Source organism: Ceratotherium simum, chromosome 1 (genome assembly GCF_057802395.1).
Source record: "Ceratotherium simum simum isolate JZ-2026a chromosome 1, ASM5780239v1, whole genome shotgun sequence".
Classification (NCBI taxonomy): Eukaryota; Metazoa; Chordata; class Mammalia; order Perissodactyla; family Rhinocerotidae; genus Ceratotherium; species Ceratotherium simum.
In genome coordinates, this window is record NC_141900.1 from 32490318 (window position 1) to 32514364 (window position 24047).

At 37.9% G+C, this 24047-nt stretch overlaps 1 protein-coding gene across 1 annotated transcript in view; it reads right to left on the reverse strand.

Annotated features, from left to right (window-relative positions):
* Positions 1–24047, reverse strand: part of LOC101390666 (phosphatidylcholine translocator ABCB4) — a 66506-nt gene that overhangs the window by 26313 nt on the left and 16146 nt on the right. The window contains exons 6-14 of the mRNA XM_004431305.2: positions 23251–23422; positions 21838–21962; positions 19150–19321; positions 16430–16543; positions 14974–15084; positions 14628–14753; positions 12912–13112; positions 12393–12563; positions 4146–4307 (exon numbers count right to left, since the gene is read on the reverse strand). Of these exons, the coding sequence (XP_004431362.1) occupies positions 4146–4307; positions 12393–12563; positions 12912–13112; positions 14628–14753; positions 14974–15084; positions 16430–16543; positions 19150–19321; positions 21838–21962; positions 23251–23422 (1354 nt within the window). The remainder of the gene's footprint in view (positions 1–4145; positions 4308–12392; positions 12564–12911; positions 13113–14627; positions 14754–14973; positions 15085–16429; positions 16544–19149; positions 19322–21837; positions 21963–23250; positions 23423–24047) is intronic.

Sequence of the window (24047 nt, forward strand, 5' to 3'; positions counted from 1 at the left end):
TCATTGCCAGCTTTGGGATCAATTCTCTCTTTAAGGGGGGCAGGATGGAGGGGTAATTTAAAGACCTCTATCTCAATGTCAGGTGAGAGAACATCAAGCCAACCTTGTTGGACTCTAACTTTGAGTCTGGTTCCGTGTTTGCCTCCTTCATGTCTGAGGACACATCTAAGTGGTTTGTCCAGGACCTCAGTCCTTGTAGTACTGTCTTGTTTTGCTCCTCCCTTTCAAGTCCTGTCCCCAACCCAATCCTATGGCTAGTGCCCGGTTGCACCTACAGTAGCCTGTCTGTCTTGATCTCTGCATATTACCTGATCCTAGCTTTCCAGTTGTGCTTTTGACACCTAACAGAATTTTGCCCGTGTGTTTATATATTGTCTTGAACCACAATGCAAAGATATATTCTGATTGGTAGACTTCCTAGCTTATAACTGGAACTATTTTATACCATCTCCCAAGCAAACCCAACATAAAGACTTAGTCTTGTAACTGATCCCTGCCTCCTCACTTCCATCCCTTCCCACACAGCTACCAGATTCATTTTCCTAAAGGGCAGCTCTGCTCAAATCACATCCCAGCTCAAATATCCTCCACAACTCCCCACCACATGCTCAAGCCTGGCTCCCCAAAAATCTAGCTCATGGCAAGTCAAACTGGACCACCTCTTACAAACGCCTCCCCTTATCTTTTCTTCATTTTGTAATCTCATCCATGCTATCAAGGGGTCCATCTCAATAGACAATTTTTCCATTAAACTTGTTCTGATTCTAGCCTTCTCCTATGACCAAATGAACATTACGTCTGATTTTCCCTCTCTCTCATAATATTTTTTCTGTGCCTTACTTAAAAGCCCTCATTTACTGGGTGCTGAGGTCACTGAGCTACAAAGCCAAAATGGCCACTTTTCACATGTGATAAGTATATTTAGGGGCTGGCCCGGTGGCATAGTGGTTAAGTTCGCTTGCTCTGCTTCGGCGGCCTGGGGTTCACAGGTTTGGATCCCGGTGCAGACCTATGCACCGCTTATCAAGTCATGCTGTGGCATGCATCCCACATATAAAGTAGAGGAAGATGGGCACGGATGTTAGCCCAGGGCCAATCTTCCTCAGCAAAAAGAGGAGGATAGGCAACAGACGTTAGCTCAGGACTAATCTTCCTCACCAAAAATTAAAAAAAAATTTTTTTTAAAGTATATTTAAAACCAAAATCTCTCATTTCTTATACCTGAATATACTTCAGCTGGCTCAAATATTTAATTGTAAAAAGTAAAACAATAAATGTTGAAAGGAAATATGGGTGAATATCCTTTCTAAGAACAACCCCAAATCCTGAAGACAGGGAAGAAAAAAATAATCTAATTACATACAATTTTAAAGCTTTTTTATGGCAGCCAAACAAATAACAAAATGAAATTGAAAGAACAAAGCAGGAAAGAATATTTCTAATACATGCAAGAGAAGAGCATATTTCCTTTTTATGCAAGGACTTCTTATAAATCAATAAGAATATTATAAACAACCCAATGGAAAAAAGACCTAATATACGAACAGATTCCTTCACAGAGGAAAAAATACAAATGGCCAAGGAATTTGAGAAAAGATGCTCAATCTCACGAATAATTACAGAAATCTGGAGATACTATTTAGCTCTTTTAGGCTATCAAAGATGAAAAATAAACACTAAATGGCTGTCAGTGGTTATTAGCAGGGGTCTGTATTATGGGGGACTTTCAAATTTCTAAGATACTCATGTTTGGATTTTTTAAATGCTTGGATTTTTAAAAATAAGAATGCATTATATTTAAATCAGAAAAAAATTCAGACATTTAAAAGAAACAACTAAGAGCCAATAGTCTACCTAATGGAAAAGCAGTGATCATTCTGCTTAGAAATAAAACCAAGAAAAGGTTGTATTAACATTAGGTTGGTCTTCGGAGTTTGAGGAAAAGGAAGAAGCATTAGCCTGAGCATTAGTGAACTCCCTGGCTCACTGGGGCTCTTTCCTCCATCTCTCCAACAGTACCAATAAGTAAAAGGTGAGGCAAAACCCAAATCAGAAACGGGAAAGGTGTGGGTACCAAGCTGGAGAAGTTCAAAGGGCCTAAGAATATAGAATGCCAGAGCTGGTAAACATCTGTGGTGGTCTTAGTGCAGGCCCTGCTCATTTAAGAATGAGGACACCGAAAGCCAACGACTTGCCCGAAGCCATTGCTTAGCTGGTGACAGGCCCTTTCTATCACACCAGGCCACTGTTCAGTCTTTAATCATACAACTTTTCCTAGGAGAGAAAGCTTAGGAAATATGATATAGAAAGGTCAAAGCTGTCCTTATCCCTTTGGCAGTCTCCCAGCCTAAGCTCCGACGGGAGTGGAAGGTCCTTCTTTCAGAGGCACAGAAATAGGCCAGCCAGGAGAGGAAGTGGTTACCTCATCCGAGGACCCAACATCTCACCATAGGTAAACCGCAGAGCCTTAGTAACCATTAATGAAATGGAAACTAAAACTGAATTAAAGTAACACTATATATATATTTTAACCAGTGAAATGATAGAGACCTATGATGGCTAAGCTACACGGAAGCCATTAGCAAAGACACTATGATTAATCCCCTCCTGCTGGAGAACGAACATTCCCTGGCAAACTGAAGCAAGAGTTATAAAACTTTCTACCATTTCATTTGATGTTTTCACTTTGGGGACTTGGTAATTTTCAATAACTGTAACTTATCATGCATCTATTTTGTGTCAGGTGCTTCTTTTTTAAAATTAAATAACAGCATTATTGAGACATTAACTTATAAAATTCACCCTTTTAAAGTGTTCTTTTAGTATATTCGGGTGCTTCTTTCTTTTTTTTTTTTGGTGAGGAAGATCAGCTCTGAGCTAACATCCAATGCCAATCCTCCTCTTTTTGCTGAGGAATATTGTCCCTGGGCTAACATTGATACCCATCTTCCTCTACCTTATATGGGACGCCGCCACAGTCTGGCGTGACAAGCGGTGTGTCAGTGCGCACCCTGGATCCGAACCTGCAAACCCCGGGCCCCCGAAGTGGAGCGCGCACACTTAACCACTGCGCCACCGAGCCAGCCCCACAGGTGCTTATTTCTTAACCTTATAACAACCTTGCATGGTCGGTTTAGTATTTCAAATGTGGAAACTGAGGCTCAGAGGAGTTAAGTTACTTGTCAGAAAACCAAGAAAATTTTTGACTTAACTTTTTTTGACCCACACATGCTCCCAAAGGGCAATATTTAGAACAGAGAAATATGGGAAACAAACCAAGTATCCAACTTTAGAGAAATGACTAAGCAATTTATTACACATTAATATAATGGACTGCTGAGCACCCATTAAAATGATAGTATTTAAATGATGTATATCTGAAATGTTAAGTAAAAAAGGAACAAAAATATGTAGGTACATACTAGTTACAGTTATATCAAAGCAAATGTATATACTTTTACAAATATAAGAATCACGTTTACAGAAAAAAATTTTTAAGTTTTTTTATTTTGCAAAGTTGCTCAAGCAAGCACAATAAAACGTCTTGTTCAATAATAAGACAAACCAATAATTATCAATATCACCTGTTTTAGGAACTAGAATGAATGATTTTCTTTTTTTAAGCAAACCAAACTATTCACTTCCTAGAGCCAGGAATCCTCCTCTTGGTTTTATTAGGATCATCTAGGAAGCATTATAAAATCGCGTAGGACCTCCCCTAACCACTGGAGATCCTGGCATCACCCTCTTACTCCTACCACCACTGTGATCACCCCTAATCTTAGGGTGGAAAGAACCAGTTAGTTTGAACACATTCCCCAGGCAATTAAGAATCTCTGTCCTAAGGAATAAATTCAAAATGGTTTTGGCATTTTCCTTTATTTTCCCCCTCCCTTGCCTTTCCCTCTTTCAGGATTATTTCACTGATTCTGAATTAAAGTCTCAGATGTATACTTTTAGGCATCTTCTTGAATACTTCTTATTTCTCAGTATAATTTATTTCTCAGTATACATAATTTATTTCTCAGTATAATTATATTTCTCAGAATACTTCTTATTTCTCATTAGCTGCGTGATATTTTACTAATCTGAAGAATACTATATTGAGGAGCAAACAGCAGAAAAATTTCCTGGGAAGCAGATACCTGCATGTTGACAAGCTTGAAGTACACCCCTTCCTTCTTCATCAGTTCGCTGTGGCTTCCTTGCTCCACGATGACTCCACCCTCAAGCCCGGTGATGACATCTGCATTTCGGATTGTAGACAATCGGTGTGCTATCACAATGGTGGTCTGGCCTTCTCTGGCCTAATGGAGAAAAAGACAAACATGTGGGGCAGCAGGGTTACAAGGTCGTTGCACTGTTAATTAACATGCACAATTAAGCACTTGGATGGACGTGCTTGTGGTAGATGAGAGAGTAGCTTACACTCCCCATGTGGTTAGGGCACAAACCTCCCCTCTATGAAAGGTTTAAGTGAGATGGATTCTGGACCAGGCAGGAGGCCAATCCCTTCAGGATGAGGACAGATAACTCTGGAAGCCTATAGTAGTGTCAGTGTTTACTCAAGAAAAACAAGAAAAAGTTTGGCCCTTCTCAAGTGTTTTCGTACTTGTCTAAGGGGCTCTAGTTCTGAGTTATGTAATATGTTAGAGACATTAGGAGAAACATGTTGGGGGAGTTGTTGCCACATACAGCCTTCTCCAGAGCACTTCTGTAGGGTTTCTTTGGAAGTATCTGATTCTAACTGTAATTCTGATGGACTTGGTGCAGGGAGTTTAGGTGAAAATGTACCTTGGAGATCCGAACGGTTCAAAGATCATCTGAATCACTGTCTCTGGATTGGGGCCAGTAAACTTTGATTTTTAATAAGTGCCCCAGGTGATATTTTTGCATCTAAAATCTACAAATCACTCCTCTAAGTGGTTCAGTGAACTCACATGTTGGCTTTGTGGGTTTATGAATGGGCATTTAAACCCTTGAAAATACTCATCAAATTACTCATGTTATGTCATTAATAGTGGTTACTGTTTTTGATACTCATTAGCCCTATCAGGCTAATAGCTTCTTAAGACCATTCCTACTCTGAGGCAATAAAACCACATCGTTAGGACGGTTATTAGAGTATAGCTTAAGTCACCAAATTGGTTAAAAATATAAATTGAAAATGAGAAGCTAGATTCATAATAGCCAGAAAGTGGGAACAATCCAAATGTTCATCATTTGATCAAAGGATAAACACAATTTGGTATATCCATACAATGGAATATTATTGGGTCATAAAAAGGAATGATATCCTGACTCATGTTTCAACATGGATGAACCTTAAAAACATTATACTAAGTGAAAGAAGCCAGTCACAAAAGACCAGACATTGTATGAAATGTCCAGAATGAGCAAATCCATGGAGACAGAAAGTAGATTAGTGGTTGCCAAGGGCTAAGGTGAGTGTGGAATGGGGAGTGGCTGCTAAAGGGGTACGAGGTTTCTTTTTGGGATGATGAAAATATTCTGCAATTAGATAGTGGTGAAGGTCAAAAATCTTGTGACTATACTAAAAACCAATGACTTGTACATTTTAAAAGGGTGAACTTTATGGTATATGCATTACATCTCAATTTTTTAAAAAAGAGAAGGCATGAAAATTCTGAAAAAGAAGTTAACGAGAGAGGAATATCTCCACCAGATATTACAAAATAAAAAGCTATAGCAATTAACATAGTAAAATCCAGGGGAAGCTATCACATGAATAGGCATTTGATCAATAGAACAAAATAGAGAACCCAGAAGTAGATATAAAACATTTAAGAATTAGTATATGATAAATATGGCATTCTCTATCAGTAGAGAAAAGGAGGACTATACAATAAATAGTATTGAGCCAGTTGTGTAGTCGCCTGGAAAAAAATAATGTGGTTTTTCTACTTCAGTCCTTACACTACAATAATCAGATGAATTAATTGTGTTTAAATAAATATAAAAGAGTTAAGGGGGCCAGCCCAGTGGTGCAGTGGTTAAGTTCGCACATTTCACTTTGGCGACCTGGGGTTCGGAGGTTCGGATTCTGGGTGCGGACCTACGCACCACTTATCAAGCCATGCTGTGGCAGACATCCCACATATGATAGAGGAAGATGGGCACAGATGTTAGCTCAGGGCCAATCTTCCTCAGCAAAAAGAGGATGATTGGCAACAGATGTTAGCTCAGGGCTAATCTTCCTCAACAAAGGAAAAAATATATATATATATAAAAGGGTTAAACCATAAAGAAGAGACTAGAGCACATCTCTATTGGACAACATTTAAGACTGTTCTTTGATTTTTAGTATGTAAGCCCCAAAGAAGCATTCACAAATATTTACTGATGTGGAAGTAGGCCGGCTTGGTCCATGTATGATAAGGCATATAGGAAATACTTTGATCAATCTAATTATATTCATGATAGTAATAGTGATGAGTAAATTGCTAACAGTGACTGTGTTATCATTATGATAATAATAGGTTGATGCTACGTCAACATAAAGAAACAGAGGAATTGGGATTAGACCTGTAAGTGAATGACTGATGTGCAGGAGAAACAAAGTATGTATTTGTGAATTTAAAAGTCAGCAGCTGTCACTCTTGACCAAGAAATTTTGGCCAGAGTAGAGATTTGACACAAAGAGATTCTTTTTCAGAGCTCTAAGACACCCCAGTGATGACAAGACATTGGCAAATAAATATCCTAGATTCAAGGACACCAATTATTAAGAAATTTGGACCTGCTACTAATTTCAGATGTGCAGGGATGAAAGGCAGGCCCAAACAAAGGGAGTACTAATCCATTAGCCTTTCTGGAACTTCTGAAAAAAACAAAGTATAAAATGAAACCTTTTGGAATCATTTCATAAACTCAGCATGGAGGCTCTCTTTTGATTCTTTTCTTGCCCCTCCAAGATGGTAACACTATGAGTAGAAGAGTGCATGTAGGTATGATGCATTGTGATTATTGACTTTCTTTAAAAAAATCAAAATGGCAAATCTGCTTTTGTATTCTTCTTTAAGATCTTTTTTTTTTAAATTGATGTTTTAATGGTTTTTAACATTGTGAAATTTTGGGTTGTGCATTTTTGTTTGTCCATCACCATATATATGACTCCCTTCACCCCTTCTGCCCACCCCCCACCCCCACTGCCCCTGGTAACCACAGTACAGTTTTCTCTGTCCACATGTTGGTTTATATTCCACATATGAGTGAGATCATACAATGTTTGTCTTTCTCTTTCTGGCTTATTTCACTTAACATAATACGCTTCAGGCCCATCCATGTTGTTGCAAATGGGATGATTTTGTCTTTTTTTATGGCTGAGTAGTATTCCATTGTATATATATACCACATTTTCTTAATCCAATGGTCAGACGAGGGACACTTGGGTTGCTTCCACTTCTTGGCTATGGTGAATAATGCTGCAATGAACATAGGGGTGCATAAGCCTCTTTGGATTGTTGATTTCAGGTTCGTTGGATAGATTCCCAGTAGTGGGATGGCTGGGTCATAGGGCATCTCTATTTTTAATTCTTTGAGGAATCTCCATACCGTTTTCCATAGAGGCTGCACCAGTTCGCATTCCCACCTGCTGTGTATGAGGGTTCCTGTTTCTCCACATACTCTCCAACACTTGTTGTTTTTTGTCTTGGTGATTATAGCCATTCTAATGGGCGTGAAGTGGTATTTTAAGATATTATTTTGAAAAACCTATTATTTATTTTGATAAATAGTTGTTATCTATTGAGTGAAAAGCTGATATGGTCATTCAAATTTTTTTTTTTTAAATATAGACATGTATTATCTCAATGGGCTGGACCATGGCAATCAATTCAGTAAATATTTATTTAGGCTCTATTATATGCAAGGCACTGGATTAAGCATTATACAGATACAAACATGAACCATTTATTAATTCCGCCTCTTAAAAGGTTTATTCTTTCTAGGAGAGAGAAAGCATATAAATAAATAGCTAACTACAATAAGTTGGTGCCACACAAGAGGTACTGATAAATGTATAAAGGATCCACAAAAGGAAAATATTTTTCTTCCAGGATACGGAATCAGAGAGGAATAACAATAGGTATAATAGTGGTACATCCTTATGCTCCTCAGAGGAAAGATAAATTACAAAATTCATCTTTTCATTGTTAAAAGAAAGTTGGTTTGTAACTTAGAATGACTGGCCAATTGGCTGACTAGTATCGTTGTGGGGGGTACAGTAATAAAGGATTCCCCTTTTAAAGAAATGGTTTATTGTCTGCAAAATACATCAGTTTAGTTATCCTGCAAAGTATGGAGTCAATTAGGTAGATTATAAACTATTCATAGCAACTATGGTAGATTAAACATGGCCACAAACACTTTGCATCTACTTCTATCCAGAGGAGGAGTCTATTTCTCCACCTCCTTAAATCTGGGCAGGCCTTTTGACTTGTTTTGACCAAAAGAATGTGAAGGAATTGATGCTTTTGCAATTTCCAAAGCCTAGGCTTCAAGAGGCCTTACAGCTTGTGTGTTTGCTGTCTTTGAATGCTACCTCAAAACCACAGTGAAAGGAAGCCTGTCTAGTCTACTGGAGGATGAGAAGCCTCATGGAGGAGAACCGAGCTGCCTCAGGCAATGGCCATCACCAACTGCCAGGCACATGAGTGAGGCCATCTTGAACATTTCAGCCCAGCTGACTCGGAGATGAAAGTAGCTGCCTGAGTGAGACTAGTCAAAATCAACAGAGGAACCACACCAGCCAACTCATTAAGTTTTGGCTTAAAGCAACTGATAAGGAAATTGGTAATTAGATTGGGATGCTATTGTAACAAAAATCTAAAACACGTGACATTGGTTTTGGGACTGAGATCTGAGTGGTAGACAGTGGCTGGAAGGGAAGTGATGATATTATTAGCGGAGACTGAAAGAGAAGTAAGGAAATTGTTATTGGAGGCTAGAAAGATGGTGACCTGTGTTATGGAACCTTGGAATAATTGGAAAGAATGTTTCCAATTATTGGAAGAAAGATATTTTAGCTAATGAACTTGTACATCTGGCTAAGGAGATTCCAGAGATCTCTAAACAGAATGTTGAAAGTGCCAACTGGATTCTGCTGGCTGTATATGATAAGGTTTGGGAAGAGAATGATGAGCTAAAGAAGGAGCTATTTGGTTTGCAACATGAATTTAGAGGCAACATAGAAGACCCAGTACTGCTGGGTTGGAAAATGAATTGTTAGTCATCCAGTGAAATGAGGATCAAATCAGGGTGTGGGTGTAAGTTTTTTGTTAAAATTTCTGAAAGATTTAAGGCAGATTCTAGTAGACAGTCTCAGCCACATAAAAGGGCTTCTAAGACTCTTAAGTAAGAGTTTTCTCATGGCAGCTTCACATGCACCCCAAAGTAGAGAGAGGCTTGTCTTGAAAAAAATTATAGATGTAGCTTTTTGGGCTTGAGTGAACCACAGTCAAATTCTAAGCAAACTCACAAAGTCTTTAAGAGAGTCCATCGGCTTGGTCTAAAAGAGGTTGAGAAAATTCAAAATGTAAAGAGGCCTCTGGGTCCTAAACTTCTATGAGCAGAAAGCATGCTGAGAAAGCGACTCAGCTGCAAACATACCCCATTTTTTAAGGAAAAGGTAAGACTTCTCAGAGGGAGGATCCGGGAGCCCAGAGGGTGGAGCCCAGAACCAAGGAGAACAATGGACTAAGGAACCCACTACTAGGGGGCAGAATTGGGCCTTAATCAAGGAACATTCCCTTTCCCTGGAGCAGTGGGGTAATTAGCAACGTGTACCTGACTGCATTTCAGAACTGTTATGAACCAGTAACTGCTATGTGCTTCGTTATCCTTTTTGAACAAGAGTGTCTATTATGATTATCCTGTCCTTGCATCACCATTATATGTTGGGTGTATGTGTGGAAGATAACTTATCTCTTTAGTTCAGAGGTCTCTGGATCAAGATGAGCTTAACACGAAGAATCTCATCCATGTCTGGACCACATACAGATCTTCAGATACCGGACTTTGAGCCTGATGTCATAACTCTGTGAAAATTTTGAGAGTCTTGGGAAGAGGTGAATTTATTTTGCACATGGGAGAAATGTAAATAATTGTGGCAGGGAGTGTGTTGTGGAAGATTAAATATGAGCCCAGATTCTTTACAGCTTACCTATTAAGAGGTGGAATCTCTTTCCTGACTTCTTCAGTCTGGGCTAGCCTTGTGACTTGCTGTGACCCACAGAATGTGATGAAAGTGACATTGTATGAGTTCTGGAGTCTAAGCCTCTAGATGTTTTATAGCTTCTTATAGCTGAGATTTCTGTATAAGGAGGCCAGGTTAGCCTATTTTAGCGTATGAGGGTGAGAAGCTACATGAGATGCCCAGCCAACAGCCAGCACATGAGTGAGGCCATCTGGGACCATTTTAGCTAAGTCAACCCTCCAGGTAAATGCAGCCATATGCTCAAGTGAAAACAGCAGAAGATCCACCCAGCCAATCTACAGAATTATTGTTTTAAGTCTTAATTTGGGATGGTTTGTTATGTAGCAATAGGTAACCGATTGAGCAATCAATAAAATTAATAATAATCATGATAAAGGTAATCACCATAACAATAGCAGCAGCTAACAATACCATTTTCTGTGTGCCAGGCGTTTGCTAATAACTTTATATGCAGTACTTTGTTTAATCTTTTCAATAATCCTATGACATTATTTCTCTACTTTCCTCTCCCCACCCTCATTACTTCTGCAGTATCTCAGGCTTAGAGAAGTTAGTTAATTTGCCCAAGGTCACGCAGCTAGAAAGTGACAGAGCCAGGACTCCAACGTCAGCCTGTCTAGCACTAAAGCCTGTGCTCTTAATCACCACCCGAAGCTGCCAATGGCTTTTCTTGGGGATTTTAAAAAATTATGAGTGATTTGTCAGCTGTTTTTACAGTTGATATGTAAAAGGTTATTAACTGAGGAGTGGGCCACAATCATATAAAACACAAATTGCTAAAATTGAGTGAAGTAACTTGTCCAAATATGAGTTAAAAATTGCAAGGCTACAATTTCTCTGACAAGATCTATATTATGAAAAACAACATGTCCAATAATTCTGTTCTTTTAGCTCAGCAAGGGCTAATATACTGAATATTTGTATCCCAGAAAGGATGGGGACCTGGGCCCTAGGGCTGAATGGGACTTTCTTTTCTTATAAATATCTCTCTTATCTTACCTGACTTTACCCTAAAAAGTCTATGTCAACACATGAATGTCCATTTATATGTTTTAAGTTAAAATTGTTGCAGGTATTGTTTTTTTATGATTTCCTGCTTTGTCACTTTCTAATTAACCAACCAAATACCAGTCTCATAAATATTATATTTTGGTTCTTTAATATTATGATTTAACATACATGGAAGCAATATAATTCAGTGCAAGAATTTGTGAGGAATAATTATCATCGTCTCATTAGTCATTATTAAATTAAATTATATAAGATAAGCCAAATATTAATCTGATGAACCAGGAAGCACTGATTAACTGCAGTTTACAGCACAGAAGGCAGTCGTGTTTACTTAGGATTCAGGTATAAATTTTCCTGAGAAAATAAGGTTCACACAGCTTGTCTCTATAATTGCAAGAGATAATTTGGATAGAATCTGTTAAGGAACTTGCACATTTTATTACTAAACTTTCTCGAATCAAATATACCTATGATATTTATATGTTTGAAACCCATTTATACGGTGTCATCTGACTCTGGTTTTTATACTGTGGTCTTACTACAGATGACATCAGCACTGACGCTGAAAGTGTCCCAAGATAATGTTCCTCCTGTGAAGCTTCAGCTTAGTAACAATGATAATGAGAGATTTTGAAATATCTGAGCTGGGCATGGGAGTTCTGCATCCTTAAAATGTGTTGCTTATTTATATGCTTAGACAAACACACAAGTTGAATTTTATTTCCAGAAAAGCATCCATTCGCCTTTGTGAATAGATGAAGATGATGTTACTGCCTACAAAATAAAGCAAGTATTTTGAACTGTTTTTCAGCTGGACCAGTGTCTAGGTAACTAGATCTTTCTTTGTACATTTTAACACAACTACTTTTGACAACAACTGTGTGTGAGAAAAAACAAAGCTAAGTGGCTCATTGCATTGGCCTGGATGTGGGCTCACTGTACCTTGGTCAAGAAAGCCAGTTAATGTGCTGTCCACCTCTCTCTGCTATGCAATCTGACAGAAAGAAGAAATCGATAAAGCCCCACGACAGAGCTTCACTTGCTCTTATGTTTATGTTTTTCAACCTAGACTCACAAAGTATTGGCAAAAATTTTCAATAAAGTTTTGATTCACTGGTCCTTCAGGTGTTGAGGGTCTACTGACCTTGTCCAGAGCTGCCTGTACCTCAGCTTCACTCTCAGTGTCCAAGGCTGATGTGGCCTCGTCCAGCAGGAGGATCTTGGGGTTACGAACCAGGGCTCGTGCGATGGCGATTCTCTGCTTCTGTCCACCACTCAGCTGGGCCCCTCTCTCTCCAACCAGGGTGTCAAATTTCTGCAATAGAAAAGATGGAGGAGTTCTTGAAGTATTTTAAACAGAAAAGGCTATGGATCTAGAAATTCATGAAGACAACATGGAGCTTCAGTTTGATATCACAATGAGTCATAAATTTTAATAAAGTGAATGAATACTGAATTCTAAAAACTACTAACACATATTCTGTATAAAATTTTATATGATTCATGTACCTTAAACCTCCAGCTGAATAATTCAAGGTACTTACCTAGCAAAGTTAGACAACTTTCCATCTCAACCGTTATTAGCTTAACCTTTGAAGAAAGAATTCAGTTGCATGAGGTGAAATTCTAATTTTGAGGGCAACCACATTGACAGAGCCTTTACCTGTGGTAATTTCATGATAAACTCATAGGCGTTGGCTTCTTTGACAGCCCTCTTGATCTCATCCATGGTTACATCTCGGCCATAACGAATATTTTCAGCAATTGTGGTAGAAAATAGCACTGGCTCCTGACTCACCACTCCAATTATTTCCCGCAGATATCTTACATTAAAGGTCCTAATATCCTGCCCATCAATGTTAATCTGAAAGAAAGAGATATTTCTATTAAATATTTTAAGCCATCTGATATCTAAAGCATCAAGACTCTCTAATTTGTTACGAAAAAGTCTTAGCTAATATTTAACTTATTTCAGTGGTTAAAAATGAGAATTGGAAATAAACAGCAATGTGCAAGAATAAAAATAAAAAGTATACGCTCTCTTTTGATATTTATTATCTTACATATACAGTTTTTTCGTGGATAGACTACTCTCCATAAACAATATTGGGGTTACATATTTTTGGCATACTATTATATTTGCTTACCACTATTAAATTTGAATAAAAATGTCCACTTACCTACCTAGTCTACAGGTCATTTTGATGGCATTATGATATTTTACTATATGTAATATACCATAATTTACTTTAACATTTGTCACCTGCTGGACACTTAGTTTCTTTCAAGGAACATCGAAGGACAATCATTACAAAAGTAGAGAATTACCCAGCGGAAGAGTATAATTTATTTTTTCTTCTCTGATAACAATTCCTTACCTGTACAATGACTGGTGTATGTTGGGCATTTATTATTTGCTGAGTAAAGGTTGAAAAAATCACCCTCTAGGGGCCGGCCCAGTGGCACAAGCGGTTAAGCGCGCGCGCTCCGCTGTGGCGGCCTGGGGTTTGCCAGTTCGGATCCCGGGTGCGAACCGATGCACTGCTTGTCAAGCCATGCTGTGGCAGCGTTCCATATAAAGTAGAGGAAGATGGGCATGGATGTTAGCCCAGGGCCAGTCTTCCTCAGCAAAAAAAGAGGAGGATTGGCAGATGTTAGCTCAGGGCTGATCTTCCTCACAAAAAAAAAAAAAAAGATTCAGAAAAAAATACACACGTATGTATGTGTGTGTGTGTGTTATACACGCATGTATGGAGAGAGGACAATAAAGCAAGTGGGTCAAATATAAACAATTAGTAAATCTAGGTGAAGCGTATATGTGAGTTCCCTACTTGCAACTTTTCTGTAAGTTTGAATTTATAACAAAATTTTTAAAGGGCAAAAAAATATACCCTAAGTTATTACTGTCCCCCATATTCCTGGAAGTTTCTTCAGAGACTATCCCATTTCTCCTTTCAGACATTACAACATTTAAGAAAACTCAACTGTCTTTGATGAATTTAGTTATTATCCTAAGATTTCTTGTAACCCTGATTACCAGGTTGTCAACAATTGCTATAGGGCACATTTTTGAACCAAACCCATAACTCATTGGAAAAAATCTTCTCGCTGGTTTGGATGACTGTTTTCCAGTGATTTAGTGGGTAAGAAAAGCTTAGTTGGAACAGAAGAGAGTGTTGTCTAGCTTCTTTGGCTTTTATCATCTTGAATTCTGCTAAACAAGCCCAAGGGTCTGAATGCATTAGCCAGATGCACTGCAATTCCGTAGCCCTTTTACCAAAATTAGATTCACATGCAAATTTGTTACTAAAAAAACAATTTCAAAGGGCTAATTGGTACCCAGCTTCCAACTCCGGAGGACTTGGTTCTTCCCACTTACCATACCCTCATCAGGGTCATAGAGCCTCTGTATCAGCTGGACTATTGTGCTTTTCCCAGAGCCGCTGTTCCCAACCAGGGCCACCATCTGCCCACTCTGAACCTTCAGGTTGAGGCCCTTCAAGATCTGTGAGGGAAAAGAGAGAAAAAGAACACACCTCACAACAAAGCCCTAAAAGGGGAGTAATTTGATTCAATTTTAAATTTGAAAAAAAGTAACAAATGAGGGACCATAACCCCAAAAAGAAAAAGCATATAAACATCAAAATAATAGAGACTTTAGATTCTTTAAGATGATTAAATAATCAATCTGAGTTAGGAATTTCTATAAATATTACTTACAGTACCTTGACATTAGCTCGAGCTGGATAAGAGAAGTGAACATCATTGAACTCCAAATTCCCATTGATGTTGTCTGGTTTGTGTCCTCTCTCTGAAAAACTGTCAATTTTAGGATTCTAAATAAAAAAAAAATTCAATGACTATTCCATCATAGGACAAACAATTGCATTTTTAAGGTATATGAATCAACAAATTCCAAAAATAGGACCTGGAATGGTATAATCTTCCTCACATGAGAGAGAAACCAAGGTGAAGATTGTGTGTGTGTGTTTAAGAAATATTTTCTCAGAAAACAGGATTTTCCTGAATAGTACATAAAGGATATATTCATTTCATTCATACAATATTTCACTTTAAGTTTTTGGTATAGCCTCATAAGGTTTCTAAATAGTCAGATATGCATATTTATACAACTGCAATAACAAAACACACTATAATTGATATAGCCAGGCATTTCAGCATTTAGTGAAAATTAGCTTGTTCCTAAACAATAAATGTAATGGATTGGGTTGAGAAGACTGACTGAACAATTGGTTAGAGCCAAGTTATTTAGAATCAATGTAAACTTTCAATGTATTTAGAAGCCGAGCAATTTTCTCATGACTTAGATCAATGAAACAGGAGGAACTGCTTGGATTAAATGATCAAATTTCAGGGGCTGGCCCCACGGCGTCGTGGTTAAGTTTAGTGCACTCTGCTCTGGTGGCCTCGGTGTGCAGCTTCAGATCCTATGCTCGGACCTACACCACTCATCAGCTACGCTGTGGCAGCAACCCACATACAAAATAGAGGAAGACTGGCACAGATGTTAGCTCAAAGACAATCTTCGTCAGCAAAAAAAAAACATCAAATTTCAGTTATCTACTTTGCATTTTATCTGTGTAAACGCAGTGACACATTTTAATGTCAAAATTTTCTTTATTTCGCTGCAGTTAGTACAACTTATTCAATATATTTGATTCAAAATCATATCAAACATGCAATGATCTTTTTTTCCTAGGGGGGCAACCCGTAGCAAAACATACTGTCAATTTTGGGCTGACCAATAATTTTTCCACCCACTCATCCTGTATACAAATCATAATATTCTCAATCTGGCAACAAAATGAAAAAGAAAAGGAGAAAAACAAGGTAGACAAACATCTTTCCTCTGAATTCTAATAATAAGACACCAGTGCAGATGCAGTTTTCTAAAACGAGATCAGTGTTATTATATTATTTAAATAATATAATACTTTTAGATAATATAGATAATATAGATATTAGATAATATAGATTGTAGATAATATAGATAATATAAAACTTTTAGAAATAGTAATAAGAGGTATTTTGTTTCATTCATTACTAAGAAGAGGTTGTTAACTTCACATAATTAATTTTCACATGATATTTAACCTAAAGCCAGATTTAATTATCCAAGCCTCAAAGAATTTTTCAGCATTAAAATAATAAATGACTCACATTATCAATAACATCGAAGATCACATATGCTGCTCCTCTTGCACTGGCAAAAGCATCAATACACGGAGCAGCCTGTCCAATGCTGAAAGCTCCCATCAGGATTGAAAAAAAGACCTGAGCAAAAGAACATGAGAAAAATGTAAAAGCCCCATCTGGCATCCATTACCATCTCAAATATGATTTATCTGAAATATATACTATATAAAATATATATATATATTTTGTGTGTGTGTATATATATATATACACAAAAGTATAGTAAATATATACTATACTCAGTATTTATACTGAGTTTAAGTGTATCCCTTTAAAAATTTTTTAGCAAAATTTACAAGGTTAATATGGCATTTTATTGCACGAATGGATTTCTTCAACCTCAAAAATATTTTTTTATCTAGACTGCCAAACTATTTGTTGCTCTTCTGAATTTACACAGTCAGAAAGATTTTTCAAACCTATTTCCTTGACCCTGAAGCTAATGCCACCAGAGGGAAACATCTTCCATCAGTATTATTATTCAGTCCTATATGATTTTCTCTAACTATGCACGGAATTACACAGAATGTTCAAGGTGAAACGTGGTAGATTTTGGCCCCGTGAAATTTTCCTGAAAAGTACAATTTTACACATATATTTTGATAAGATTTTTAATATAAAAATAATTCACACTTTATAAAACACTAAATCACACCTGTGTGCACTGATTAATAATTCCTTTACACAATTGTTCTGTACTATAGCACAGAAAAGAACATATTTCCCTTCATATTTTTTTCACTAGGAAAATAAACTGATTTGGAAAAGCCAAGAATATAGCTTCAGGAATCCAGATTATTAGCATAACTTAACTGAGAAAAACATAAATGAAATTATTCCTTTCTCCTGGGCATGGTGAAACTTCTACATATAGTTTTCCTTTTCTCAGAAGGCAGTAACAATAAGACTTCACATACCGAGGACTCAAATATCCCTCGAATATCTATCCACTATCTGCAATACAGATAAAGACCAGTAAGAAAGCAAAAAACATCTATTTTCCTACCAAAATAGACGTCATAAAGTGAATGCACCAGGGCTCTTGCCCTTTAGCAGAGGGTGTTGCTGGGTCCCTGCATTGTAGACATTACCCTCCCGCCCAACTAGGGAGAGGTCACTGTCCACAGACTACAAACGAGGAGACTAGGCCAGAGAGGACACACTCATCACAGAAGGTGAATGGAAAAGTCAGGATTCAATCCCCTTCTTCATAAAATTTATCAAATGAGGAAGCAAAGAAAGGTGGAGAGCTTCTAAGCTGACAACCAGAAAGGAGACCAAAATGAGACAAAACAGACTCAGCAATTACGAAAGCTCATCCAGCCAAACAGCGCTCAGCACCTCAATGGAGTCTGAAGATACCACTCTAGAAAACATTTTGAAATGATTAATTTTTATGACGGCCCTAAGTCATCATCAAAGGGCCAAATTGTGTTCAGTATCCCCTGTTTAGAAAGATAGGGAATTGCAGGTTCTAAAAGATTGCTATTTGAATGGTTACATGTTGTTCTGATTGTCACTGACATGGAAAGATGGTCACAAAATATTGCTAGTTTATAAAAAAGGTTACAAATAATACACATAATACAATCGCAGTTTTTTTTTTTTTAAAGATTTTATTTATTTATTTTTTTCCCCCCAAAGCCCCAGTAGATAGTTGTATGTCATAGCTGCACATCCTTCTAGTTGCTGTATGTGGGACGCGGCCTCAGCATGGCCGGAGAAGCGGTGCGTCGGTGCGCGCCCGGGATCCGAACCCGGGCCGCCAGCAGCTGAGTGCGCCCACTTAACCGCTAAGCCATGGGGCCAGCCCTACAATTGCAGTTTTGAAAGAAAAAAACATGTGTATGTATAGAAAATGATCTGGAAGATAAGTACCAAAAGTTGTCGTTAAGTATATATGGATTACTAGATTATAAGTAATTCTAAGTAATTTTTAATTTTTAAAATTCTGTAGTCTCATCCTTTGTATACCTAGTTTATATTATTTTTATGATCATAAAATAAAGCTATTTTCATTTTGAAAAAGAAAAACAAATTAAAATAACTTTTCCTCTTGATTTCAGATAGCTGATGTTTTATATTATGCAAACTTAACATTCTCTCATACTATGACTAATGTTTACTTTCTTTTTTTTAATTTTATTTATTTATTTACTTTTTCCCCCAAAGCCCCAGTAGACAGTTGTATGTCATAGCTGCACATCCTTCTAGTTGCTGTACGTGGGACGCAGCCTCAGCATGGCCGGAGAAGCGGTGCGTCAGTGCGCGCCCGGGATCCCAACCTGGGCCGCGCCAGCAGCGGAGTGTGCAGCACCTAACCGCCAAGCCATGGGGCTGGCCCTGTTTACTTTCTTATATAATGAAACTCCAGGGCAGAATGAGGATGGCTCCAATCCATATTTGTTCATTCACAAAGTCATTCAATTTTTATTTCCTTTTATATGTTGTATATGTTTCTCAATTGGTCTAATTACATGCTATTTTCTCACCCCCGCTCATAATTATGCCTTGTGTACTCAAGAAGGCCAGCTCCGCCCACAGGACAGAACAAAGATTCACCAAAAGAAAAAAGCCTATAATCATGGCTCATCCCTCAAAAAGAAGGTCTATGAAAGAAAAGAAAAGGTGGATGGATAAAGAATATTTTCAGATTCTTCATAAATATTAGAAAAACTACTTACTGTCATTGCATTTCCAATAGTATATTCTTTTGCTATAACTAGAGCAGATGCATACCAGAAGGCCAGCGCATATGATGCGTATATTAACAGGAAGGCAATGCCCATGGTAATGTTTGCTGAAATAGCTTTTTTAATTCCAATGGTTTTGGCGTTGTCTAGATGTTTCTGATACCTACCAGAAAATGAGGGGAAAATGTTAAAATAAGAAAACAATCCATAATTTGAGCCATATTCACCTCCTGTATAGTTGGAGGTTTAAGGAACAAAGTCATCAAAGTAAGAAAGCCCTGGTGAGACCCAGCTTCCTGGGAACTGAACCAGTTTAGGAACGGCCAGGACTAGAACTGATCTGAGCTTTCTCCTTACTGGCCTGGACCCATCTCCCTTGATCCCTACCAGTCCAACAAATATTCTCGTAGCTGTTCCAGAATTGAACTCTCACCACTGGGATCCAGAAGAGCTTCACCATCACCTTCATGGCTAGCATCATAAGTTAAGGTTAAGATGGAAGGAGAGAAACCAAGCCAACCAAGAATGGCACCAAAATGTAAATGTTATTCAGGACTCTTAAAACAGTTAGATTCTTAACACAGCTCAATTTCTCTTCTCTAGAGAAAAGAAAATCCTTCTTCTGTTGCCCCATTGGATGAGGGACAGGAATTTTACATGTTCTTGTACTTAAACTCAGGCCTTTGCTTGTTTTTGGTTTTTTGTTTTGTTTTCTTTTTTGATCATTCTGACCTTCAACTGTCAAGCCAGGGTACAAGGTTATAAAGTGGTCACTACTTATAGGATATGGGTTCTTACTCAATTTTTCTAGATTTTAGTTTCATCATCTGTAAAATGCAATTAAGAATGCCTACCTTGCAAAATAACTATGAGGTTGACAGATAATTATAGAAAGTAGTTAGTACAGTGCTAGCACATAGTTGGCAAAATCGGATTATTCTCATTCCTATTATTATTACTATTATTGTTTTAGAATTTAATCTCTTCCCAAATATTGCTCATTGTATTATCACATTTTTGAATAGTAATTAAAATTCATATTACTGGCTCATAGGATTTGATACAAAGGAACAAATGTCTAGAATGGTTCTGTTGAATTACAATGTTTTTTACATCAATTTAAATTAAATCTACTTTTCCATGCTAGGCAGAGAGAATGTGTAAAATTTAATTTTGGCTCTGTAAAATCAGAAAAAAATCCAGTGGATATTCAATGAGACTTTGGGGGAAATATCATATAAAATAGGGTGTTTCTGTTTCTAACAACAAACAAACAACATGGGATTTTTTTTTAGTTAAACCAAATGAGATGTTGAGACTTTATTAGTTTTTAAAAATCGTATGCTGCCACCAAAAAGTTTATCTTTTTAATTACTTAAAGCACTCAACTCTTCAGTGTACTTTCCTCAGCGTTGGGCTGCATTCATTTAGCAGAGCTGCATCCCTGGGGAGACAGCCAGCATGCCACGTCCAGCACTGTGATTAGTCCTGTGTGGCTGGGCCTCAAGGTGCGTGCGGGGAGATTTACGTCGGCCCCAATGTGAGAGGAGGCTCCAGTGACAATACTGGACATGCTGTAATTACCTTTGCTTAGGCGGCTTGCTTACTGCAGCTAATGAAGCGGTAATGATTACACTCACATCCTGAGGTCCAACTGAAGGCTAGTGTGGCCTGTGTGGGCTACTGTGTACAGGAAGCAACAGTGAGAGAGAAAAAGGAAGAGGTTAGAGAACCAGGAACAGTGGTGTTGAAGAGAGCTAAAGAATAGAAAGTGAAATGGAGGGAATCAGGGAAACTTTGCTTTTAATGCTGGAGAATTTCCACAGTATTTCTATTTCAAAGAGTTGTGGGTATCAGGAGTCCCATAGAACAGCAAAAGAAAATAGTACTTTACATGGAGTCATACTTCAACAATATTAGGGGATGTTATTATTTAAACGAAACCAGTTGGGGACATTTAAGTAAAGCAGAGTAGCCTTTATCAGTGACTTTGTTCTGGCATTTAGGTTCTTGTACACCAACTTCCTTTGAAGCAAGTATACTTGACCTGGGATCCATGGTCAAGGAACTTGAATGGGGAAAAAAATCACATATTTATTTTCACTAACCTCTAACTGAAATTTAGCATTTCCTTTAATTATTAATGCAGGCAACAAACTGCTATAGTATTAATAATAACTGTGACTTCGTTGCCAATAGAAATCCCAGATCATTTTCATATCATGTTATAATTGATACAAATATCTTAAAATATCTTTTACCCATATCCCTACTTTGGGATTACAGTAGTTATTAGACCCATAGTTAGCTCTTACTATTTAATATGTTAACAATAGAAGCACATATTCACCGTATCACAACTTAAAAATATTTTGATAATTGTACTTCAATACAATTGGTTTCCTTTGTAATTCTATGTATTTTGTTTTATGCATTTAAAATCATATGCTAAGAAGAGAGTCCATAGGCTTCATCAGACTGCCAAAGGAGTCCAAGGAACACAAAGGCAAAACCGTGCTTTAGGGTCTGACATTAAACCCCAGCCATCAGCAAAGGGTGCCTATATTTTGTGGGGGAGGAGTTAACATTAGAAAAAGTAGTAAACACACACCACAAAAGAGTGAGCAACAAAATGTAAAAGTGGGTTCTTTGAACTAGTGGACAAAGAACCTTCCTGACCTTTCCAGCTCTTTGTTCTGGCCCCCAAATGCTATCACGGTCTTGATGGCCCCCAGAGCCTCTTCTGCCACAGCACCTGCTTTCGCATATGCAGCTAGTTCTTTGTCACTAAATGCAGAGAGTATCTGGACAGAAGAGAAACATTCATGACTTTTGTATGGGGAGAAAAGTTTAACAGACAGTCTGGTCAACTCTTTAACTTACTTTTTTTTTTTTTTTGGTGAGGAAGATTAGCCCTGAGCTAACATTTGTTTCCAATCCTCCTCTTTTTGCTGAGGAAGATTGGCCCTGGGCTAACATCTGTGCCCATCTTCCTCTACCCTATAAGTGGGACACCTGCTGCAGCATGGCTTGATAAGTGGCGTGTAGGTCCACGCCTAGGATCCGAACCCGCAAACCCTGGGCCGCCAAAGCAGAGCGCGCAAACCCAACCACTACGCCACCGGGCCAGCCTCACTTTAACTTACTTTTTCTTTCCAAACCCTATCCTTTACCAAACACTGAAGTCATGAAGCAAACCACACTCAGTGTACCAGATCCAACGGCTCCTTCCACTGCCTACAGAGGCTAGATCTGATCCACCCTGGTGACGTGCTCCCCAAGGGTAGTCAGGAAAAGGAAATTCACACATAATCCTCTAAAATGTGTTTTTGAGAATAGTGTCTAGTTTCACATCTACTATGCTTTTTTTTCCTCGGTTAATTGCAAGATAAACTGAAATAAAATCTTATTGTTTTGAAAGGATTCACATCCTTTCCTTTATTGTGTCATGATTTTTAACTACTATGAAAATAATACTTCTATATCTACTCATGGACATTCTACTGAATAATAAGATGGCTAAACAAGCTGATACAAGAGCAAGGTAAAGGCAGAATCAAATTAAAAGAGACACAAGTAGTTTACTAAGTAAATTATTAGCCCCAGAATGAGCAAAAATTGCCAGTAAAATTTTTCAGCTCTACAGTGTTGGCTAAACTAGAACAGGTTACGTGTATTTTATTGCAACGCAAAATTGGCAGAGTGCCACTTAACTGTCACAGGTGACTATGAAAACTAAATGAAACAAATTCAAATTTTATTTAAATTTTTTATATTCATGCAAGAGTTTGGAGGAATGTTACATTTTAAAATTGTGTTTCCTTCCATGTATGTAATTTAGGCCAGAAGATTTACCCAAAGAAATAAGAGTAGTGTAAAAACCTATTATTGAGGTAATAACTGTGACATTTTGAATCACATTAGAAAATAAATTTCCTTATTAAAGCACCATATTAACAACATGCTTCTGAATGTGGTTTCCACTGACATTTAATGCAGATCTGCGCAAGTACAAGTACCAGAATCCTGCAAATTTAAAATAACTCTGTATGTGCAGGTTAACACACATGAAAATGCCCAAGCTTCACAGACCTTTGCCCAAACAGCTGCAGAGAGTCCCAAGAGAGGGCTGATGGCCATTATCACAAGGGTGAGCTTCCATCCTCTGATGAACCCCACTATGAATCCTGCAAAAAACGTGGCTACTGCTTGAAAGAACATTCCAACCTTGTCACCAATTCCTTCACTGATTTTGGAGATGTCACTAAAAAAGATCACACCTAAGTGGTTACAGGCAGGAGGTCTTCAGTTAGAAAGGTACAGCAGACATCTCACAAACACAGGTAAAATTTGTTCATGCTACTGCAAGCCTCTTTCAGAGTCTTAGCCTCTTGAATGATATTTTTCCCCACCTAAATACTGTGCAAAGAAAAAAATTCAGGATTAGTTCGTGCTTCTGAAAAGTTATTATCATTAAAGTTGATACTATTAAATTGTTAATACTATTAGAGAAGCATTAACATTCTGAACATATGAGTCAATTTGTTTAAGAGCAGGAGTTTGGAAGGGCATTGCAACAGTAATAGGGAAGGGCTCCTTGCTTCTACCCTTGGCCCTATTCTCAACCCACTCTGTTCTCAATATAGCAGCCAGTGCGATCCTTTGAAAATGGGAGTCAACATGTTACTCCTCAGATCAAAAACTTCCAATGGCTCCCCATGTCACTCAGTGAAAGCTGAAGTCCTTACAGAGGCCAACCAGGTCCAAACATCTTGATCTTCCCTCCTTTTTGACCTCATTTTCACACTATACTCTTGCCAGGATGTCTAGTAAGAAAAAGTTTATCATCTATCTCCCGCTGCTGGAATGTAAGCAAGAGAACAGAGATC